Source organism: Puma concolor, chromosome C1 (assembly GCF_028749965.1).
Source record: "Puma concolor isolate L17-30 chromosome C1, mPumCon1.1.hap2, whole genome shotgun sequence".
Taxonomy (NCBI): domain Eukaryota; kingdom Metazoa; phylum Chordata; class Mammalia; order Carnivora; family Felidae; genus Puma; species Puma concolor.
This window is the reverse complement of record NC_141674.1, coordinates 6,851,942-6,872,907: the sequence shown is the minus strand read 5'-3', so window position 1 is coordinate 6,872,907 and position 20,966 is coordinate 6,851,942. Positions and strand designations below refer to the sequence as shown.

Genomic DNA, 20,966 nt, shown 5'->3' with positions numbered 1-20,966 from the left:
GCCACGTGTCCATTACTTTCCTTAACAGTAAGTCTGTGGGGAAGGAGCAGTTTTTATCCCCTTTTATAGCCAAAGGAACTGAGGCTCAGAGCCCAGGGTCACCCCGCCTGGTTAATCATGGCCTCTGGATTTGAAACCATAAAGTTGGTGCATTTAGGGCCTGTGGTCTGATGTGGACCCCTTCCCGGGATAATTCTTCTTAATCTGTGAAATACAACGCATAGGATTTCAAAGGCAGCCAATTAAATTGGAAGAAAGTTATCATAGTACTAAAAGGTGAATCTTTTGAAATGGTAATATCTGTGCTGCTTTATTGACGGATGGAGAGAAAGCTTTAGCAGCAAGCTCAGTAACTGCTATAATGTGAAAATAGTGACGAGCTTTATGATATTTGCAGCAACACAGCATGCTGGGAAAATAGCCGTGATGGCTGATGCCGCTGTGTTTTGGAGCCAACGTTTAGGCCCAAAGAAAAAGCTGAACTTCACAAGTTAGTGGAGTAATAATAAGCACATAATTTTTCCTGTCCAAGATCACGGACCCCTCAGTCTGCCCTCACGTGAACCGTCACACTTGGCTGGGTCGCCATCGCTGCTAAACAGACCTTTTGAATATTTTTTTCTCCCAATGGAAACATTTGATCTTGGGGTAGGTGAGAAAGATACAAAATAGACTAATGCCCACAATAACATTGCTTTAATTTTAGAGAATTTGAATTTCATAATTTTCTGCCGATCCTTGTAAATTAACAAGATTAAGGTAGCATTTTAGAGTGAATTTCTTCAGCTGATTCCCGGATTTAATTTTGGGGACAGTTCATCCATGAGAAAGTGGAACTTGAAACCAAGGAATGAGGAGCAAATTACCAGGGAAATAGGAATTTTTTTAGCTGTGAAGTCTTAATGTTTTAGTCCAGAGCTGCTTCCCAAATTAAACAGTAATTTGAGTTGTTTTAAAAATAAGAATAAAATTACAAGTGCAAACCTGAGAGCTTTGCTTGTTGAATTAAATTAAAGCCCCATGTTCTGCACTGACTCCCAGTTCCTATTGGTGCCACAGCGTCTTTCTACCTCAGCTTCTCAAGATCCTCGGCCAGAAAAACATGCCTAAATTCCCAAACCAGACACAGGGTTTGTAAAATATCGTTAACCTGGAAGAAGGTCTCCTTCCTTCCTTCAGCAGATGAGGAACCACGGTTCATACAAATTCACGGTGGAGAGCCCGTACTGTGGGCAGCAGCCTCACCCCCACTGGCTGAAATGTCATTCCCTTTTTTTTTTCAATGTGTATTCATTTTTGAGAGACTGAGAACAAGCAGGGGAGGGGCAGAGAGAGACAGACAGACACACAGAACCGAAGCAGTCTCCAGGCTCTGAACTGTCAGCCCAGAGCCCGACGTGGGGCTTGAACTCACGAACCCTGAGATCATGAGCTGAGCAGAAGTTGGACGCTTAACTGACTGAGCCACCCAGGCACCCCTGGAATGTCATTCCTAACGGTGTTCTGGAGGCAACTGGGGGCATCGTGGGAGCGCAGCCACACGTGCCCGGCCGGCCCCCAGTGCCCCCACGCTGCTGTAGCATGGGACGTGCCGTGGGTTATGTAGTGCTCCCACAATGTGATCTAGAAAGTAGAGATTCTGTGTTCAGTCGCTGGTTGTGTGCCTCCCTGACCTGGCATTACTGTGAGGACACCAGCCGGGGGCCTGTGAGAAGGTCAGTGGTTAGAGGCCCCAGACCCACTGCCGATTATCTATCAATCTGGGTGAGTTTCTTAACCTCTGACTCTCCCTTCCTATTTAGAAAAAGTGGATAAAAACACCTTTATATCTCTGTTACTTAGGGGTTAACATCTAGACCAAAGTGGACTCATTTTGAGCTTTCAAAAACTACATACTTTCACGTGTATACCGTATCCATACCAGGCTTTGGATGCATACTTGTGCTGTCCCAGTTCGTCTGCACAAATGTCCTCTCTGGGAGAAAAGTGCGTGGGCCCGGGGTTTGGTATCATTGGTGGCTGGCATGTCGCTGCCCCACCCAGTAGCACCAGCCCGAGATCATGAGTTCGACGGACAAGCTTTTGTTCACCTTATTTTGAATTTGGTCTGTGTCCTGGCAAGGTGGACGTGGAAGATGGGACAAGGGAGGAATGAAGAGAAGCGGGGGGCGGGGGGGGCTTCCGAAAAGGTAATCCAGTACGAGCTTGCTTCTGGGGGGAAGATGTCCCCGAGAGGGACAAGGTGGGAATTCTTCCCTTTGTGTTTTATATTTGGCAGCTTTTCAAGACTAATTTTCAAATTCCAATGTGAAGAGCCTAACCTCTTGGTCCTTTTCTATTGTCTTTGTCTTGCTTTCCTGCAGAGTATCCAGCATTTGAAAATGACAATGAAACCGAGCCTGTGCCTATGGCCCCTGCAGGTTGCTGGATCTTTCCCTACGGTTCACTCTTGTGTTTCATTTAAAGACAAGACATCAATTCATTCCACATTTCGCATGAAATGCCCGAGTTGCATTTTGGTCCCAGACACCTTCTGAGCTGCTGCTTTGCATTATGCGCCCCTCCCTCCCCCCACCACTGCTTCACAGGATTTACCCTTTTCTGCCCATTCTGACTCCAGTTGAAGTGAGGGCAGATGACTCATTAATGTTCTGCACTGATGGGGACACCCCCCCCCCCGCCCGCCTCAAATTTTACCCTGATCCCACCGCATGAGGCTCCCTGCCAAAATCTCATAGGCCACATCAGGGAGGCCACCGCCTGGTTCCCATGTGGCTGAACCATGAGACAGGAAGAGGCTCGTTTCTAGATACTCTGTCCTGACCAATACTAAATTTTAAACGCAGGTTTCTTAGAAATCGCAGTCCCTGGTGGTGGCTCAGTGTCTGACGTCCTTATCAGGAATGAGACATGCTCTGGGCATCGGTCTCTGTCCTTTTGCGAGAATAAGCTGCTGCTTTTTTTTTTTTTTTTAACTCCATTTTGGGAGGGAGGTAGGCGTGAGCGAGGAAGGGCAGAGAGGAGGCGGAGGGGGGGGGGGGTTGGGGAGAGAATCCCAAGCAGGCTCCAGGCTGCCAGCGCAGAGCCCAACATGGGGCTTGAACCCATGCACCAACCTTGAGACCATGACCCAAGACAAAATCAAGAGTCAGACATTTAACTGACCGAGCCACCCAGGTGCCCTGAGAGTAAGCTTCTTTTCACATGCTTTTTGGCTCTTGGCCACAGTGTGACGAGGACCACTTTCTGGGTTTCTCTTTTCCTTATAACACCATCAGTTCCCAGCTATCCTGGGGGCAGGCACCGTGGAGCTCAACCAGATAGCATGTGAGGCCTCTTAGGTGCAGGCTAGGGTAGTAAGCACCCCTTTTATCTTTCTAGGCCTATTCTTGTGGGCTCAGTCCCAAGTTTGTGTGTATTCCCAAGTGTGCTGTTAGAAAAGGCAACCCAGAGCGTGACCCAGCTGATTGAGAAGGGAGTGGTCCAAAAGGCTGGCATTGCTGGAAAATGTCACCCGTGCACCAGGCTGATGGGTGCAGCGTAGGCCGCCCTTTCCAGGGAGCGGCCAGTTGTGTGGGGACACTCGTGGGACCTCTTGCTTCTGGGCTTCGGGTGAGGGACCCCCCCCAACACCTCTTTTCTCCAGGCCATATGCATGATCATAAACGACTTAATTTCTCCATTGCGCTTCCATGTAGATGGCAAGGCTAACAGGATTCGGTACGAACTAACCCGCATGTCCCTCCATCAAGCCGCCACCACCGGTAACACTGCATTGAGAAGCGAAGCAGGAGGCCCTGGGGTGCACGCGTAACTGCCTGCTTTGTCCCCCCGTGTTCCTAAGGTGGCGACCTGCACATGACCCAGTTTTTCCGGGGTAATCTGGCTGGCCTGACTGTCCGTTCTGGGAAACTCGCAGATAAGAAGGTGATTGACTGTCTGTACACCTGCAAAGAAGGGCTGGACCTGCAGGCCCCCGAGGACGGCAGAGGCGTGAAGGTAACGTGGGCGTGCGCGTGCGCGGCGCTCGCCGCCTCCTAGAGCACAAGGGTGCAGGCTGTTGGCAGAGGCTCCACCCGCGATCGGTCCAGACCTGCTTCTGCTCACAACACCTCTGACAGCGGATGTGTGGGGGTTTTCCACCCACTGGTCTCCCAGCTCTCCAGGCACCTGCAGTTGTCCCACAGTTCAGTTCGCTTCTGACACTGACTGCCTGGAGTTTCGCGCAGACCCCACGCGTGAGGCTCAGGCCCGCGAGGCTGCCCCCGCTGCGGAGGCCAGTTGGAGGTGTCAGGCTCTCGGGTTACGCACGCTTCTGTCCAACTTGGCTACGAAGTCGGGGGTCCCCATAATCCCCCCTCTTTTCGATTTCAGTAATTTGCTTAAACTACTCGGAAAACTCCAGAAAACACTTCACTTACCGCTGCTGGTTTGTTTTAAAAAATACAGCTCCGGAACAACCAGATGGAGTTGATGCAGAAGGCAGGGGAGGGGGGAATGGGGCTTCCCCATCCTCTCCAGGAGCGCCTCCCTCCCCACACTGGAAGCTCCCACACCGGGTCCTTCAGGGGTGTTTCCGGAGCTTCTGTTACGTTAGGCACAGCTGGTTAAGTCATTGGCTAGGGGTCAGGGTCAGGTCTGAAAGTGCCAGCCCTGTAGTCACACAGCTGGTTCCTGTGGCAGCTGGCTCCATCCTGAAACCCTCTCAGCCACCCAGAGCCTGTTGGATAACATAGATGCTCGTGTGCTTGGAAAGGGCTTGTTACGCATGAGAAAAGATACTTCTGTCACTCAGGAAATTTCCAGGATTTTAGGGGGCTCTGTGCCAGAAACTGGGGACAGAGACGAAAGATATATATATATTTTTTAAGATTTTATTTATTTATTTATTCATTTATTTATTTAAAGTTTATTTGTTTTAGCACATGCATGAACAGGAGAGGGGCAGAGAGAGAGAGAGAAAGAGAGAGAATCCCAAGCAGGCTCCACACTGTCAGCGCAGAGCCCAGTGCAGGGCTCAAACTCAGTAACTGTGAGATCATGACCTGAGCTGAAATCAAGAGTCAGACCGCTCAACCGACTGAGCCACCCAGGAGCCCCTAAGATTTAAGTTTCTTAAGTATCGCTATACCCATTCGTGGGGTTCAAACTCAGGACCCCAAGGTGAAGAGTTGCACGTTTCACCAACCAAGCCAGCCAGGCCCCTGTATCTCTTACATCACAGGTACATTTGCTCCTTGGGAATTTACCCCCGAAGAAGATCTCATCGCTGCCAATTCTGTGCGCCTTTCCCCTCCAGGTCACCGAGTCAGATCGATCCCCAGCTAGCCCTCTTTGCCAGCGTGTTTGTGGTTTCAGCTTCTTGCAATTAGAGCCGTTTTTCTCGCCCCTGTCTGGTATGATTTCAGATCCATACCAACCCCAGTCAGTTGGCGTTGACCTTGGAGGGAGATGATGTTGGGGAGCTGGATAAAGCCATGCAGCACATCGCCTACCTGAACTCACGGCAGTTCCCCACACCTGGGATCCGGAGACTCAAACTCACCAGCACAGTCAAGTACGTGCTGATTTTTAACTATAAATCTGCCTTTGGTCGTGACTCTTGAGAAGAAAATGTGTGTGTTTAGGTTTTTAAGACAACCCAGCCTCCCATCTGTAAAGACCGGTGAGCCATCGCTGGTTACCAGAGGGTTTGAATGGTGTTTATCGGTGTGTTGGAGGCCCGTTCCCAGACGGCCGCGGCCTCTGTCCCCCCAGGGGCTGTGGATTCCTGCCTGTTGGAACCTCCACGTGCCATTGCGTGTAGCTTACAAAACCGCTTCTCGAAGCTCTGACCCTCGCCTTCTCCGTCCCTTGTCGGCAGGTGTTTTAATGAAGCTCCTTGCATCTCGGTGCCCCCGGTGGATGGTTACGTGATGGTGTTGCAGCCAGAGGAGCCCAAGATCAGCCTGAGTGGGGTCCACCATTTTGCTCGAGCGGCTTCTGAATTTGAAAGCCCAGAGGGGGTTTTCCTTTTCCCTGAGCTTCGGATCATCAGCACCATCACGAGAGAAGTGGAGCCCGAAGGGGACGGGGACGAGGACCCCACAGGTAACGGCACTTCTGCCTGCGATGGTCGCCCTCGCCTTGGCTCAAACCCAGTTGGGGGGGGGGGGGGGGCGCGGCTGAAACCCCACTGCTGCTGCTTTCTTACTGAATTCTTTTTTTCTGGGATTTTGAGAGATTTGGATGTTTTAATGCTATTCTTGGGTCAGCTTCTGGAATCTCACCCATGGGCTAGAGCTCATTATGCTCTTTGGAAACCCACCTGGAGAGTACTTTCCTCCTCCTCCGGCATGACATCCGAATCTGAGATGCCCTTGAGGGGAGGCTGAGAAGATTTGAGGTGATTGCAGGGCACCTGCTACTCCTGCTGGGTGGCCCCCTGTTCTGGGCCTGTCTGGGGACCAGCACCCCGTTTCTTGAAAGGGACTCTCCTGTGCCTCTGTCATCGATTTTTCAAAGGGATCTGTGAGCTTGAGGAGCGCCAGCAGCCCACCGGCGTGACCAGCCCCCCTGGGCTCCGTGGCCTCTGCTATTTGCGGTTCTGTTCTTGCAGTTCAAGAGTCGCTCGTGTCCGAGGAGATCGTGCATGACCTGGATACCTGCGAGGTCACCGTGGACGGGGAGGAACTGAACCCAGCACAGGAGAGCCTGGAGGTAGACATGGCCCGCCTGCAGCAGAAGGGCATCGCGGTGAGCGCCTCCGACCTGGGCATGGTCTTCACAGGTGAGCGCGAGCCTCAGCCCCGCCTCCTGTCATCTCCGGGCCCTGAGGGTCCTGGAGGCCACGGGACAGAAGAGGCTCACTAGGATCGATGCTGTCCCGGCAGGAAGGGAAGTCAGGCACTGCCTTACTTCCCGTCCTTACAGGGGGGCGGAAGTCAGGCGCACGATGGCACACACCCCGGAGAGGGACAGATGTGCCCACACGCTTGCATTTCTCCCCACAACTGGAAAGCCGGAGTGCACACACGTGTGGTCCAGCTGCCCCTGTGCCTGACCCCAGCCTGCTCTGACCCTGGCCTTGACCCCAGCCACCAGGCAATGTTCTCACCTCCTCCCCTCAGGCGTGGACACCATGGCCAGCTACGAGGAGGTTCTGCGCCTCCTCCGCTATCGGAACTGGCACACCAGGTCCCTGCTTGACCGGAAGTTCAGGCTCGTCTGCTCAGAGCTCAATGGCCGCTACATCAGCAACGAGTTTCAGGTGGAGGTGCGTGCAGGGCCCACGCTGAGAAGGGCCGGCGGTGGGTGGTGGGGTAGCTGCTCGGCCACAACCCAGGTGCGCCAGCCTTTCCCGGCCTGGGGGCCGCTGCAGGTCTGACCCGCGCAGGTTTGGGTGGGCCAGGGTGCGTCCGGTGCATCCCTTTCACGGAGGCCTGAGGGGCCTTCGGAAGGAGGTGGTCAAGAGCTAGAGGCAGTTAATACCTCATGAGTAGGGCACGGTTGTTTGCTGAGATTTGGCAGTTTTGCAAAGGGCAATTCCCAGGGACCCAGAGAGTCTTTGCAGACTGCCGGCCCCGGGGGAGGGGTCTAGACGCAGTGCTGGCCGTGGGGCAGGGGTGGGGGGTTGCTGTGCCGTCTGCAGAGCCCGGTAGTGGTGACTCAGGGCACGGTGGTCACAGGGCGCTCCCCCTGCTCTGAAGTCTTCCACAGCCCCGGACTGCAGCCCCGTCGTCCCTCACGGCTTCTGTGGTCTGGAGAAATGGGCCCAAAGTTATTCTCAGCAATTGGCGTGTCTGCACGGTGGCCTCAGAGCAGCAGAACGCTGAAGTCACGGTGCTGAGAAATCGATGAGTCTTTTGTTTGAGCCAAAGGGTAGCGGATTTGAAGGGAAATAAATGGCTAGGATTTGTGCTCTTTGATGCGCTGTGGTTTGGGGGAAAAGCAGGGAGATGGGCCTATGGTGAGGGACAGTGGTGGGGGTTTTTCTGTTCTTTTGTGGACAGATTCCTTTATGAAATACAGTAAAAAGGAATTAGAACAGTGCCACGTTTCTTGGATGTGCACAAATATCAGGTAGTTACAACGGCGTCCAGGGGCCGACCCTCGATTTTTGATTTTTTTCTGTTCTTTTCTCCTCTGCCCACCAGGGCTGGTCCAGGGACCCCTCCGCGTAGCGCTGCTCCTGTTAGCTTCTGAACCGCGTTTCCGCCTGTCGGACCCGTTCAGGTCGCCTGTGTTTCTCCCTGCAGGTGAACGTCATTCACACGGCCGGCCCCATGGAGCATGCCAGCCACATGGCCGCCCAGCCGCAGTTCGTCCACCCGGAGCGCCATGCCTTCGTCGATCTCTCGGGTCACAACCTGGCCAGCCCCCACCCGTTCGCAGGTAGGGCCGTGGGCAAGAAGCAGGGCCGGCTGGGTCAGGTCCGGGGGGGCGGGGGGACACCCTCCCGCCTCCCGCCGAGAGCCCGGCCCTGGGTCCGAACAGCCACGGCCGGCCTGCCTCTCTTACTCTGCGCTGCCCGGGAGGGACTGGAGCCCCACAGGGCAGGAAGTGGCCGGCCCTGGGCTTGAAACCTGTGCCGCGACTCCTCATGTTTCTTCGAGTTCTTCCGGGTCAGATGCTGCGTCAGTGTGTGTGTGCGTCTGTCTGCGGAGGATGAGGGCCAAGGGCACTACCGCCTTCTGGGGCGGGTCACACCACCACAGCCCTGTTCCCTCTCCTCCCTCCACAGTTGTCCCCAGCACGGCCACTGTTGTCATTGTGGTGTGTGTCAGCTTCTTGGTTTTCATGATTATCCTGGGAGTCTTCCGGATCCGGGCTGCTCATCAGCGAACCATGCGGGACCAGGACACCGGGAAGGAGAACGAGATGGATTGGGATGACTCCGCTCTGACCATCACCGTGAACCCCATGGAGGTAGGTGCGGGCCGGTGGCCCCTGCAACCGAACACCACCACCGGCCGGGGCCAAAGCTGGGCTCACCCCAGAGAGGCAGCGTGGCCGTGGCATCTCCACGTTTCTGTGGCTTGAATGTCACGTGATCCACCTGACAACTCAGTGAGGTGCAGGTGGGTAAACTGAGGTACAGAGAGGCCTCATTCAAGCTCGTGCCGCCCAGCGAGGGTAGAAACGCGCTCCCTGCCCGTGACAGCCGTGGGTGGTGACCAGAGCCGTGTTTCCCCTTTGGTCTCGGGTGAGGTGACCCGTCGGGCGTCCCCTTCGTCCGTGACTCCCAGAGGGTGAGCGGCACTGGACGCTGGGGTCGTGCGCAGGGGCTCACGTGCTGTCTCTCTGTCAGACGTACGAGGACCAGCACAGCAGCGAGGAGGAGGAGGAGGAGGAAGAGGAGGAGGAGAGCGAAGCCGGGGAGGAGGAGGATGACATCACCAGCGCCGAGTCAGAAAGCAGCGAGGAGGAGGAGGGGGAGCACGGGGACCAGCAGAGCGCGAACCGGCAGCAGCAGCTGGAGTGGGACGACTCCACCCTGAGCTACTGAGCCCTGGGCCGCCCCCGCCGCCCCTCCTTCCGCTTCAGGAGACTCTGCTGCCCCAGCCCCAAGGGTCCACGGTGTACAAAGTCATTCCGGCCAGTAGGTCTGCAGACCCTCTCCATCGCTGACCACCCGCCTGTGCTCGCTGTCGCCCCGCCCTCCGCCCAGATCGCTCTGGGCTCCCCGCGGCTCGCTCTGTGCGGCCCCCCCCACCTTGCGCCTCCAGAAAAGCTGCGATCGCTGGACTCGTTGACAAAGGGTTAAAATTGCCCCCTCCCACCTCGTAATCTTTTTTTTTTTTTTAAAGTCTTTATTTTTTCCAAACTAGTGCATGTATAAAATGGCAGAATGGGGGTTAATATGTAGATGATGAACTGACTTTTTAATATTTTGTAAATAAATTGGGATTCCTCGTGTCCTCCGTGCTAGTATGACCCAGGACTGGCATGCAAAGTGAAGCTTGAAACACGGGAGAGACCCTGTGGGCTCCGGCCCCATCCCCACCCCGGAGGAGAGCGGGCCTGCCCCGCTCGGGCCCCGCTCAGTGCACACCCTCGGCGGGCGGCCAGGCAGTTAAGGGGCACGGACTTCCCAGCACTGCTCAGCGGCAGGGGACCGGATCGGAGACCCCTCTCCGGAGGCTGGAAATGGCCAGGTCTTTCCTTTGGGATTCTACCCATTTCTGATCCGGCAGAGGGGTGGGGAGCTGGGGTCCCTGGCCTCTTTCACACACTCCTCTGAGGACCGGCAGCTCCTTGCACAGGAAGCTGGACTCCTCGTGTGCAGCCTTGGGTTCACGCCTACTAGATGTCTGTTGCCCTGCCGGGGAGTGTGCACGCCGATGGCACAAAGCGTCTGGCCACTTGGTGCGGAGACAGAACAGGCCTGAGTGGTCCGGACTCAGAACGTCCAAGGACAGACGCACTCTGGCCCGAAGGCCGAGCGCTAGCTTTCCCCCCGACGGCTCCGGAGGCAAACTCCGCTCCCCGGGAGTGAGGGGCCCTGCTTCTGGGGCCCGTGGGGGATGGAAAAGGAGAGGACAAGTCATGAGCTCAAACCCCAACAGCACTTTGTTTTTAATTTACATGTAAAATTTTAGATTTCTAAACCTGGGGGAAAATAATTTTGAATACTGTTCTGTGATTATAACTGCTAGTTGCAAGGACACTGCGGCCGTCCTGCGTCGTGTGTGGCCGCCCCTCACGTCCTGTCGCTGTAGCTGCTGTGTGTAGACAATGGTAGATGCTAATGCGGACTCCGCGTGGTGTCACTTTGTAGATGTGTATATTGATGAGGTCAGAAAGTGTACCCGCTACAATAAAGTGCTGGTTCTAACTCCAGTAGGAGCGCGCGTTCAGGTCTCGTCCTGGTTTTGTTCTAACCCTGCATTCTCTGGCTTGGTTTTTGACCTGAGAACACAACATAAAAAAGCTTTTATTTCTTTCCGTAAGCTGTTACCTCTCACGTGAAGGCTTCACAGAGCGGTGGTCTTCACCCCCCATCAGTTGTGTTGAACTCCCCTTCCCCATACAGAAACATGAAAAGACTAAAACACACACACACACAAAACAAAACAAAAATAGAAAATACTCTCCTCGCCAAGCACCCAGGCTGTGTACCGGAACCAGAACACCAGGAAGCACACAGACGCGTTTCAATAAATAACATATAGACGTACACTCGGCTGTTCCTATTTCTGGACTGGCAAGGTGGACCAGATGACCTCCACACTTAGTTGGGAACGAGAGTGTGGTCGGTGGTGTTCTGCATATGGACCACACCGCGTGGCTTCTGCTAACTGACCGAAGAAAGCGGTGGGCTTTTTCTTGAAGCTCCCGTACCTGTCCACAGGGCAGCTGCGCCTGACTCTGCCTGGCCTCGCGAGGCCTCCCAACACATAAAGCTCACCCGTGGGCTTCTAGAAGCCCGGATTTCTAGTCCCCTCTCCAGAGATGTCTTCAGACGGCTGGGGAGAGGCCCGGGAACCTGGTGTTTCTAGGAGCTCCTCGGATCCCCCTAAGGCTAAGCCTGAACTGCTTCGAGCTAAGTAGAAAAAGATTCCACCAAAGACCTCAGGTTTCTGGTACCTGATTCCTCAAAGCAGGTTCCCAAAGCAGAGAGTTCTAGAGATCAGGTCCGGCCTTAAAACCTGCTTTGCGAGGCAGGTCAGGGCGAAGTACTCTGACCTGCTTTTGCCTCGATCCATGACAGGTTGAGCTAAATCAAGCTTAGATCTTTTTAATGTCTTGAGGACCAGCATATATTATACTTTATGGGGGCAGAGGCTGTTCTGAGCCACAGAGGGTCCGTAAGTAGTTGGGGTGTTTTTTGTTTTTTTTTTTCCTTACCCGCAAACAAAACCGCTTTACAGCAGAGGAGAGGATTTCCCGTACCCAAGAGTCACTTTAAAAGTGGAAAGCAAGCATCCCTGATTCTAGAGGGTACCCAGACTTCCTCTGGGAGCTGCCCCGCGCTCAGCCCGTGGAGAGCACGAAGGTGGAGGGGGTGAACGGAGAAGTGGGCACCAGGTAACTGCCAGGGGCCAAGCCCCGGGCAGCCCGGCGGGAGCCTGGGAGGAAGGCAGGCTTCCCGGAGGGGAGAGCAGTCTCTGCCGGGTCCCGATTCACCAGCTGGAAGACTCGGGGTTACAGTCCTTAGTGAGGTGCGGCCTCTGAAGTGCCCGACTCGGTCTTCTCACCAAAGCCCGGGGCCTCTGGCTGAGGACGCCCCTCCCCCGCACGAAGGATGCATTTCCGTTTATGGCTGTCGAGTTCCTGAAATGTTTCAAGTCATAAATAAATAACCAGTGTAAACAAAAGGCAATCATGTAGGTTCCTTCCTGTGGGGTGCAGTTCAGGCTCTCGGGGCCCCAGAGGATGGCTGAGGGTGCCTGGTTCCCCAGGCTGGCAGTCTGCTCCCTCCAGGCCCAGGGGCTTCCAGAAGCTTGCTACTACTGCCTGTTGTCTTTGGACACGTTGTGGGCCAGCCAGTTCACTTTGGTCTTCCAGCTCTCCCGGAGGGCTTCGTTGAACTTCACTCGGAAGTGCTTTAGAGCCTCCTCCTCTGTCTTTCCCAAGGCCAGAGAGTCCTGAGGGAAGATCATCAGAGCAGTGAGCTCCAGCCATTAGGGGGGCTGTTACGGCAGGCAGACCCCGCCACCCTGAACGTTGTAAATTCCCTCCTGAAAGACCTGCGGGAGGGGAATCCGAGACAGAGGCCGACGTCCCCCTTGGGAAGGACTCTGTTCTGATCCCAAGCCGAGACGGGCCTCCTGACCCACCCTCAAAGTAGGATGCCAGCTGCAGCCAGGAAGCTGTGACCCGCCGCATCCCCCGCCCTCCCAAAAGCCTCTGGGGTGGACAGGTAGGCTCGCCTTCTGCGGTGGGAATTAACCCCAGGAGGAGGAAAGGAGGACTTGCCCCATGCAGCTTCATTCTGCATGAACTAGGCACCAAAGAGGCGCTTGAGGCCGGCCCCCCTCTGACCCCCAGCTTCTCCCAAACTGAAAAGACGCGGGAAGGAAAGGCATTTTTCATCGTCGAGGGAAGGAAGGAATCTACTTCAGCCGTCTGGTACAAGCGGAACCACTACAGCCTGTGAAGGACCAGACGGTGGACCCAGGGAGGTCCCGACGCTCCTGCAACGGAACGGGGCTGACCCCACCGGCCCCCCTGCTGCTGGCTCGTGGGTGGCGTGAAGGACCCACACCGGGAGTGCCCTGCGGGGTCCACTGAGCTCAGGGCCCCCCAGGCCGCAATGCTCAGAAGAGGCAGAGGCCTTGGGGAGTTGGGGGCCACCCGCTCTGCCTGGCAGGGCCCTGCCCTGGCATTTACCTTGAGATACTGGATGTCTTTGGAGCAGCTGAGCTCAGGCAGGCCGGCGGCCCGCATCAGGGCGAAGAGGTGAAGGAACAGAGGCCCGTGGCGCCGCAGGATGGTATAGGCTCGCTCACAGTAGCCACGGAACCTGGGGGGGGGGGGGGGGAGCAGAGGGAGGGGGGAGGCAGGGCTCTGGGTCCTCACGGCCGTTCCCACGTTGCTCTCGCCCTGGAAACAGCCCCCGCTCCCTCTGAGCCCGACACCCCGGCCTCTTCCTACAGGACCCGGCCCTGCACCCGGCCGGCCTGGGACCCCGAGCACCCTTACCTTTCAAATTTCTCACTGTTATTCGTTTTCCCCTGCTGGATCACGTGCACAAAGTCGTACGTGAGGATGAATGGGACGCGCTCACGGTTGATTCCAAACTTGGTCTTGAAATTCCCCAGAAAGTGGCCAAAATCAATGTGGAACAGCTAAGAAAAGGGAAGGAGAAGCCATCGTCAGAGAGGAGAGTGCCTTGGTGTCGGGTTGCAGGGTCGGGGTGGGGGGGGGGGGAGGGGGTTGAGGGGTAGGCTGGGGGGGTGACAGGTGCTGCCCACGTGGCCCCTACCTGCCCATTCTCGCGGATCATGATGTTGTCACTGTGCCGATCACCGATGCCCAACACGTAAGTGGCCACACAGTAACCCGCGCAGGAGAGGGTAAACTCCTCAATGGCTCGATCCAAGGCTTCCCTGTGCATGTGTTGGTGGGGAGGGGTGTTGAAACCCATGGCCGTGCCATTTTGCAACAGCTTCTACCAAGAGGTCGGGTCTGCGTCCCCTCTCCTTGAATCTGGCCTTACGACTTGCTTGGACCAATGGGACACGGAGGAGGCCCTGTTGGACTCGTCCCAGAGCCTCGGCCTTCAGACACCTTGTAGCGCTTGAACCTACCTATTGCCATGGAAGGAAGCCCAGGCTGGTCTACTCACTGAGAGGAGAGCACGTGGAGACACGTACGTGACTGGGGCCATCCAGGCCGGTCAAGCGACCAGAGGGTAACGGTTACATGAATGATTCTGGCCCAAGAACGACTCAGCTCGGCCAGGTCCAGCTGCAATTTGTGGGCCCGTAATAACCCGTGATGGTTTTTTAAAAAAAAATTTTTTTTTTCAACGTTTATTTATTTATTTGGGACAGAGAGAGACAGAGCATGAACGGGGGAGGGGCAGAGAGAGAGGGAGACACAGAATCGGAAACAGGCTCCAGGCTCTGAGCCATCAGCCCAGAGCCCGACGCGGGGCTTGAACTCACAGACCGCGAGATCGTGACCTGGCTGAAGTTGGATGCTTAACCGACCGCCACCCAGGCGCCCCTAACCCGTGGTGGTTTTACATGCCTAAGATGAGCGTGGTCGTTACAGGACAATAGTTAACTGATCCTTGCGGGAACAGAGACCTGACCCACCCCGACACAGAGCAGACCTGGTCCTCGGCCGAGCCAAGAAGTCATGGAGACTGTCACGGGCCCTTCTCCTCACCTTTGACTCCCAAACTCCTCTTGGAAAGGGTGTCTGTCCCCAGGGCCCAGAACCTACCCAGGGTTCTTGGACTTGAGCCAGTTGAGCAGGGCATCCTTGTTGAAGGCAGCCGTGGCTGCCATGTTGCTTTTGTTCAGCTGGATGTTGGCGATGGTGTCTGAGTGAAGCACCACCTCGATGAGGCCTGTGCGGTCCCCCGTGGAGAGGCAGCCATAGGGGGTCATCCTAGCCAGGAGGGAGGAGGGGCAGGGAAATGCCATGGTCAAGGGCTGTCCCTGGGGCAGTGTGAACCGCCCCCCTCCAGCCCGAGGAGCTCAAGACAGCAAAAACCGCCACAGGAGACGCCAGCGGGGTTGCTGAAAGGGAGGAGAAAGGTGCAGGGAGGCGTCCTTGACGCCTGGAACTCCAGGGGAGGGCTCCTTGGAGAGGTCAACGCCAGCCCTCAAGATGCAGAGAGGAAAAGTCAGCGCCTCAGCTGAGCTCGTGTTTGCTCAGAGAGAAATCCAGATGGTTTAGAAGAAGATGTCACTGCTTCCCAAGACGGGGCAGGAAGCCAGGGAGCGTGGAGCAAAGGAAACAATGGAGTAAGACAGACGCCGAGCGCCCGGCCGGGCCTTCTGCGCCCTCACTCTGCGGCCTCATCGCCTCCCGCCTCCCTCGGCCCTGACTTCAAACTGGTCTCTGCTCTGAGAACGGCCCCTTTGCCCGCATCCGTGTCGGCGTCGGCTTTGACAGAGGACTCCTCCAAAGGGACAGGGTCCTAGGCGTGGGGCAAGTCCGAAGACGGACGCCAGGAGGGCCTCTCACCTCAGGTCCAATCCCTCCTGCTTCCACAGAACGTCCATGAGCTGGATCATCTGCAGAGTCAGCATGTCCTGGCGGAGGTCTGTGCGGCCGTCCCCGGAAGGAAAAGCACGAGCTTCTGGTGGGCTCCCCACTCCCAGCCGCGCCCAGCCCCAGGCCCCCCCCCCCCGTCCCCTCAGCCCGCCCCCCCCTTCCCTGTGAGGGCCGCGCAGCGCGTGTCCGGGGCCCGCCCCGCTCACCGTCCCCGTTCTTAAAGATGATGCCCACACTGCTGTCACTGCCCGCCTCCTCGTTGCTGTACATGACCCACAGGGGCTTCATCTTGGAGTCCATGAAGGTGCACTGTTCCACGCTGCGGGCCAGAAAGCAGTCGGCACGGGCCCCTCCGCGGGGCGCCCGGCGGGGCAGGGGGAGGAGGCCGTGGAAGGGGCTCGGGGCTCACCAGACTTCGGCCAGCAGGGTGCTGGGGTCCAGCGGGGACTGCAGGTTGGAGAGGGCCTCCAGGTAGGTCTCCTGGCGCATGCACAGGTGCATCAGCTCCTTGGTCTGGGGCCGGGTGGTCTTCTGGGAGCTCACCTTGACAAAGTCGTTCAGGGCCTTCAGTTTGCTCAGCGCCTCGCCCTGGCGGGGAGACACAAGAGGAGGGCAGCGTGGGAAGGCCAGCGGGACAGGCTCCGAGCCTCAGCCCGGCCCAGGGGGCTCTGAAGGGGCCGAGCCTGCCCAGACACAGGGCCCCACCCAGGGCAGGGACTCCCGGCGGAGCCTCACCTGCCTCATCAGCACCTTCATGTGGTGGGTGCTGCCCCTGCAGTAGGCTTCCATGATGAGGCCGAAGCGCAGCGCCACGGAGGGCACGTGCATCTCGGAGCTGGAGGAAGGAGGGGACGGCTGAGCCGCGCGGGGCGGGCAAGGTGGGAACGGCCAGGGGCCCCGCCTCCCCAGGCCCGGCGGGTCCAGTACCGGAGGTGCCAGAAAAGGAAGTGGCCGATCTTGCGGTTGGACAGGGCCCGGTCCAGCAGGAACTTGGTCAGCTCGCAGTCCAGGTAGGACTCGTACTTGAGGACCTGCACCAGCTGCAGCAGGTACTGGAAAAGCTCGTCGTCCCTGCAGAGGAGGGAGGCCGGCCACACCTGAGCAGACCCCAGGCAGGGCTCGGTCCTCCTCGGGGCCCCGGCTCCGCCGCCAGGCGGCGGGGACAAAACCGCGCTTCCCAGGGGCGGGCGGGGAGCCCGCGGGACTCACGTCAGTTTCCGCAGAGACTTGATGGCGAAGGAGCCCACGTGGCGGTCGGGGAAGCTGAAGTCCAGCAGCTCCAGGGCGCTCAGGACGGGCAGGTCCGGCCAGGAGCACAGCAGGTAGAGCATCTGGGGGTGCGGGTGGTCAAGGTGCGGCTGGGCAGGAGGTCAAGTGGGGGGGGCCCGCGGCGGAGGCCCCGCCCCCGGCCCCGCCCCCCCGCCCACCTGGGCCACATCCTCGTGCTTGTTCCACTTGGTGACCAGCAGCAGGCGGGCCAGCGCCTCCGGGAAGCGCTCCTGGACCTCGTGCCGCATCTTCCACACCAGGTCTTTCTCGTGCTCATACAGCTCCCCGGACCCCCGCCGCTCCAGGATTTCCCGCAGCTGCAGCTGCTGAGGGGTGCAGGCCGGGTGAGCTGCGGCCCAGGCCAGGCGCCCCACCGCCCGCGGCCCCCAGCTCACCTCCTCCTCGCTGAAGCGCCCGTGCTCCCCATGCCGCCCCAGCTCCAGAATCTGCAATGAGCGTCCCGTCTCAGCGGAGCCCCCGGGCCCGGGCCAGCCCTGGGCGGGGAGGGGTGCTCTGGGGAAGGGGAGCGTCAACGCCTGGGCACTGGGACCTGTCCTGTGCACAGCACCCCCGGCCTCCGCCCCCCGGATGCCACGAGCATCTCTCCCAGTAGCTGTGACAACCAAACGTGTCTTTGGACATGGCCCCAACCCCCCTGGGGAACAAAGCGGCCCTGACTGAGAACCACTGCTCCCCACCTGCTTTAGCGGGTTAGGATTCTAGAGAGTCAAGCAGGTCCCCAAATGTGTGTGGTGACCAAGCCCTGGCCCTGAGCCACTTAGGGGATGGCGGGGGGTGGGGGGGCCGGGGGGGGGCACCATGCTCTGGGGATCCCCAGAGGCAGGGTCAGGAAAGGTCATCTTTAGCCCCACAGCCTCTGGGGAGGGCGGGTCCCGCCAGGCCAGGTTGGCGAGGGGGCTGACCTTGTCCAGGGCTGGGTAGTACACAGGGTAGGGGGACACCTCAGGGAGGCAGATGACTAGGGCAGCAGCACTCTCCGTGTTGGGGTTACTCCGCACTGTTCCCGCGGGGTTCAGCAGCTCCCCTTTCTCGTCTGGACACAGGGTGGATGGGAGTTGCACGAGGAACGCCACCGGCCGGGAGCCCACGCCCCCGGGCCCCTCCCTCCCGCCGGGGCAGACCTGGTGCGGAAGGCCACATGTACAGGCAGCATTCACCGGTCTTGAGCTGGTCCTTGTAGTCAAACAGCATGAGGTTGGCCCAGGCGATGGGGCAGTCCTGGGAAAGACCACGGGCAGGTCAGGGCCATTTGTTCATCTGCAGGATGGGTGTAGCCTCCAGGCCGCCTTCCCCGCCCTCACCCAGACTCCCCGTGAGGAAGCCAGCAAGGTCAGCCACCTCCTGGCTCCCTTCCACTTCCAGTCGCATCCCTGCTCCTGGCTTCTTGAGAAACCCCCAAACGAACCACACCGGCCCCAGAAGGCTGGCACAGCTCAGCTATGGGTAAGTCAGCATGGCTCAGTGGCCAGTCACATCCCGGGCCCTGGTGACTCAGTGCTCAACCACCGTGCCTTCCCTGCTGGCTGCTGACTCAGGCCACTCTTGCTCCCGGTGAGGACAGTGCGTCCGTCCTCCTACCCCAGGGAGCCGCCTCCAGGTTCCCACCAGGACCGAAGGCTTAGGCCCAGATATTCCGAGTCACCATGCTCATGAGCCCTGGAACCCAGAGCCCTCACGTAGCAGGGGTGGCGGCCAGTGCGGGAGGGGCAGGGAGGTTGGGTCCGCCAGCCCTCCCGGGACTCCCCCCACCCCCCCATCCCCAAGGTGCGTTCCTGCTCTGAGTGGATAAGGGGGAGTGACCCACAGTGGGCTGGCTCCCAGAGGCCTGGCCCCAGCCTCCCAGCCAGCCCCACCCACCGCCTTCTTGGACTTCTTCTTGGTGGACCGAGCCTTCTTGGCCTTCTCGATCACGGCGTAAAGTGCAAAGCAGAGACGAGCCATGCGAGGCAGGTCGCAGACGTTGATGTCAAACTCTAGCCGCTGCTTCCACACGGGCTCTGAGCACACGCTCACCTCCGAGCTGGACACCGTCTTGCACAGCGTCTCGTTGCCATGGAAGAGCCCGGCCTGCACCACCAGCTGGGGAAGGTGCAGGTGCAGGTTTCAGGTGGCAGAGACCCAGCCTCTCCCCACTCCCAGGTTCTCCCCCCACCACCTAAGGCTCAGGGCTCCCGAAATGTCCACATTTCACATGGGTCTGAATCCCACTTTCCATGTGGAAGAAAGTGGCACAGAAGAGGGGCGGCCGAATGCCTGAGAGGTTCAAGGGGCCACAGGGTGAAGGGATGGGCTCCCCATGCCTCTGTGGGACCCCAAGTCATGGCACTGCCCTGCTCTGGGCCTCAGTTTCCCCACTGGGGCTTGGGAACTCCAGGGGCCCTTCCAGTTCTAATGCCCAAGCCTACCTCCACGGCTCAGAATTGTGCGAGCCCCAGGAGGAGGGGAATGTTTAATGCCACCTGAACACGCCGACCCTGGCTCCTCCAGCTCTACCCTGACAGCCCTCCGGCCCAGCCAGAAAGCTGCTTCCCTCCGATGCTCCAGGGTTCCATCCGGGAACCCCAGACCTGCCCTGTTTGCGAAATTACCCCAACAAAAAGTGTTCCACAAAGAGACTCGACCTCTGCGGACCCAGCTGTAATGTCCAGCAAATGGGACAGTAAAACAGACACCTGGCAGGCTATCCTATCCTGAGGACTGAGGGAGATGGGGTGTGTGAACGGCCCAGAAGTGGGCGTGGCCCCCAGGGGTCCCCGCCCGTGCTCCACACACCTCCCAAGTGTCCCCAGGGAGTCTCAAGGCCCCAGGGCCCAGCTGGAGCCGCTCCTCTTCGGCACCTGTCACCTCCCAGACTCTGTGCTTCCCACATCCCTGGGCCGGGCCTGGGCCCACCACTTCTACCAGAGTCAAATACCCAGAACTCACTGGGCCTGGTTTCTACGAATTAGCCTCTCTGGCCGGCCGGCCTGCTCCCCTCCCCTCTTCCTGTTTTGAAGCGGCTCACAACCACCCTAGGCAGGGATGCTGGGTAATGTGGTCAGGTGGCTTTCATGTGACCCCCCCCCCGCCTTCTTCCTCCACCACCCCTCTAGACCACAGCCACCTTGTTTGTGCAGAAAACATCCCCCCTCCCCCCAGAAGCCCCCTACCTTCATCCGCTCATCCGCATTCACTTTGCTACCCTGGATCAGCTCCACGCAGAAAGGCTGCTCCAGGGACCACAGGGACAAGGAAGAAGGCTGGGGCGGGGTGGAGGGTGGGGGGGAGAAGCAGGGCTGTCAAAGCAGAGGAATCCAGGGGAGGCTCTGGTGGCTAGCGCCCCTGACCCCTGGCGAGGCCCGTGGCCACTCGGAGGTGGGCTGAGAGTGTCGCCGGTTTGTGGCAAGGCTCAAGTACCCACTTGCCTTTCTTTACCAGAAAACCTGCCGTGCAGGTGCGCCGGGACCCCTGAGCCCTGCCCCAGAGGAAAGCTCGGGCGGCCCCCCGCCCCCACCCAGCACACTGGTGTAGTTTTGGCCGGCCAAGCTCAAGGCCCAGCTGTCGCCACTGACCAACCAAGGAGCCTGAGATGAGGCGTCCTGGGCCGGCCGCCAGCCCGCGGTGTGGCCACGAGGCTCCGGGGCCGGACAACAGGTGGGAGGAAGGGATGGAGGGGAGGGGAAGCGGAAGGCACCGGCTCACCTTCTTCATGGGAATGGGGGGCGGTTTGGTGCGTGGTTTTTGGACTTGGGGGGCAGGGTTGCTCTGCTCATCCCGCATGGCGAGGATGGAAGAAGAGTGCACCATGGTCAGGTGGGGGGTCAGCCCGCTGTGCAAGCAGCTGCAGATGTACTGAGACGGGGGCACAGAGTGAGCGGCCGACGGGGCAGCCCCAAGCATTCCCCGACCCGGGGGGCTCCCCGATGCTGACCACCGCCTACCCCAGGCCTTCCAGGCCCCTCCTGAGGACTCTCCTGCCCCCACCCGCTTCCTGAAGACAGAGCCCTCCTTGTGCTCATGAGGCGGGCAAGCCCAGCAAG

The 20,966-nt window shown here is 58.4% G+C and overlaps 2 protein-coding genes across 5 annotated transcripts in view; one reads left to right on the top strand and one right to left on the bottom strand.

Annotated features, from left to right (window-relative positions):
* Positions 1 to 10,832, top strand: part of CLSTN1 (calsyntenin 1) — an 88,324-nt gene extending 77,492 nt beyond the window's left edge. Inside the window, exons 11-19 of the mRNA XM_086715609.1 lie at positions 2,364 to 2,420; positions 3,845 to 3,999; positions 5,409 to 5,557; positions 5,864 to 6,090; positions 6,599 to 6,769; positions 7,110 to 7,255; positions 8,238 to 8,373; positions 8,723 to 8,907; positions 9,290 to 10,832. Of these exons, the coding sequence (XP_086571735.1) occupies positions 2,364 to 2,420; positions 3,845 to 3,999; positions 5,409 to 5,557; positions 5,864 to 6,090; positions 6,599 to 6,769; positions 7,110 to 7,255; positions 8,238 to 8,373; positions 8,723 to 8,907; positions 9,290 to 9,487 (1,424 nt within the window). The 3' untranslated portion in view covers positions 9,488 to 10,832. The remainder of the gene's footprint in view (positions 1 to 2,363; positions 2,421 to 3,844; positions 4,000 to 5,408; positions 5,558 to 5,863; positions 6,091 to 6,598; positions 6,770 to 7,109; positions 7,256 to 8,237; positions 8,374 to 8,722; positions 8,908 to 9,289) is intronic.
* Positions 10,833 to 12,282: 1,450 nt separating this feature from the next.
* The window catches only part of PIK3CD (phosphatidylinositol-4,5-bisphosphate 3-kinase catalytic subunit delta), a 55,206-nt gene continuing 46,522 nt past the window's right edge, over positions 12,283 to 20,966 (bottom strand). For 3 of the 4 annotated variants that reach the window (XM_086715605.1, XM_086715607.1, XM_086715606.1), the window contains exons 7-24: positions 20,629 to 20,778; positions 20,097 to 20,186; positions 18,805 to 19,026; positions 18,069 to 18,165; positions 17,850 to 17,980; positions 17,322 to 17,372; positions 17,085 to 17,252; positions 16,867 to 16,988; positions 16,585 to 16,728; positions 16,393 to 16,492; positions 16,067 to 16,245; positions 15,864 to 15,976; positions 15,628 to 15,706; positions 14,878 to 15,045; positions 13,910 to 14,033; positions 13,627 to 13,772; positions 13,315 to 13,447; positions 12,283 to 12,569 (exon numbers count right to left, since the gene is read on the bottom strand). In XM_086715605.1, coding sequence (XP_086571731.1) covers positions 12,432 to 12,569; positions 13,315 to 13,447; positions 13,627 to 13,772; positions 13,910 to 14,033; positions 14,878 to 15,045; positions 15,628 to 15,706; positions 15,864 to 15,976; positions 16,067 to 16,245; positions 16,393 to 16,492; positions 16,585 to 16,728; positions 16,867 to 16,988; positions 17,085 to 17,252; positions 17,322 to 17,372; positions 17,850 to 17,980; positions 18,069 to 18,165; positions 18,805 to 19,026; positions 20,097 to 20,186; positions 20,629 to 20,778 — 2,355 coding nt within the window. In that variant the 3' untranslated portion in view covers positions 12,283 to 12,431. The remainder of the gene's footprint in view (positions 12,570 to 13,314; positions 13,448 to 13,626; positions 13,773 to 13,909; positions 14,034 to 14,877; positions 15,046 to 15,627; positions 15,707 to 15,863; positions 15,977 to 16,066; positions 16,246 to 16,392; positions 16,493 to 16,584; positions 16,729 to 16,866; positions 16,989 to 17,084; positions 17,253 to 17,321; positions 17,373 to 17,849; positions 17,981 to 18,068; positions 18,166 to 18,804; positions 19,027 to 20,096; positions 20,187 to 20,628; positions 20,779 to 20,966) is intronic. The other variant, XM_086715608.1, reaches the window with a different exon arrangement.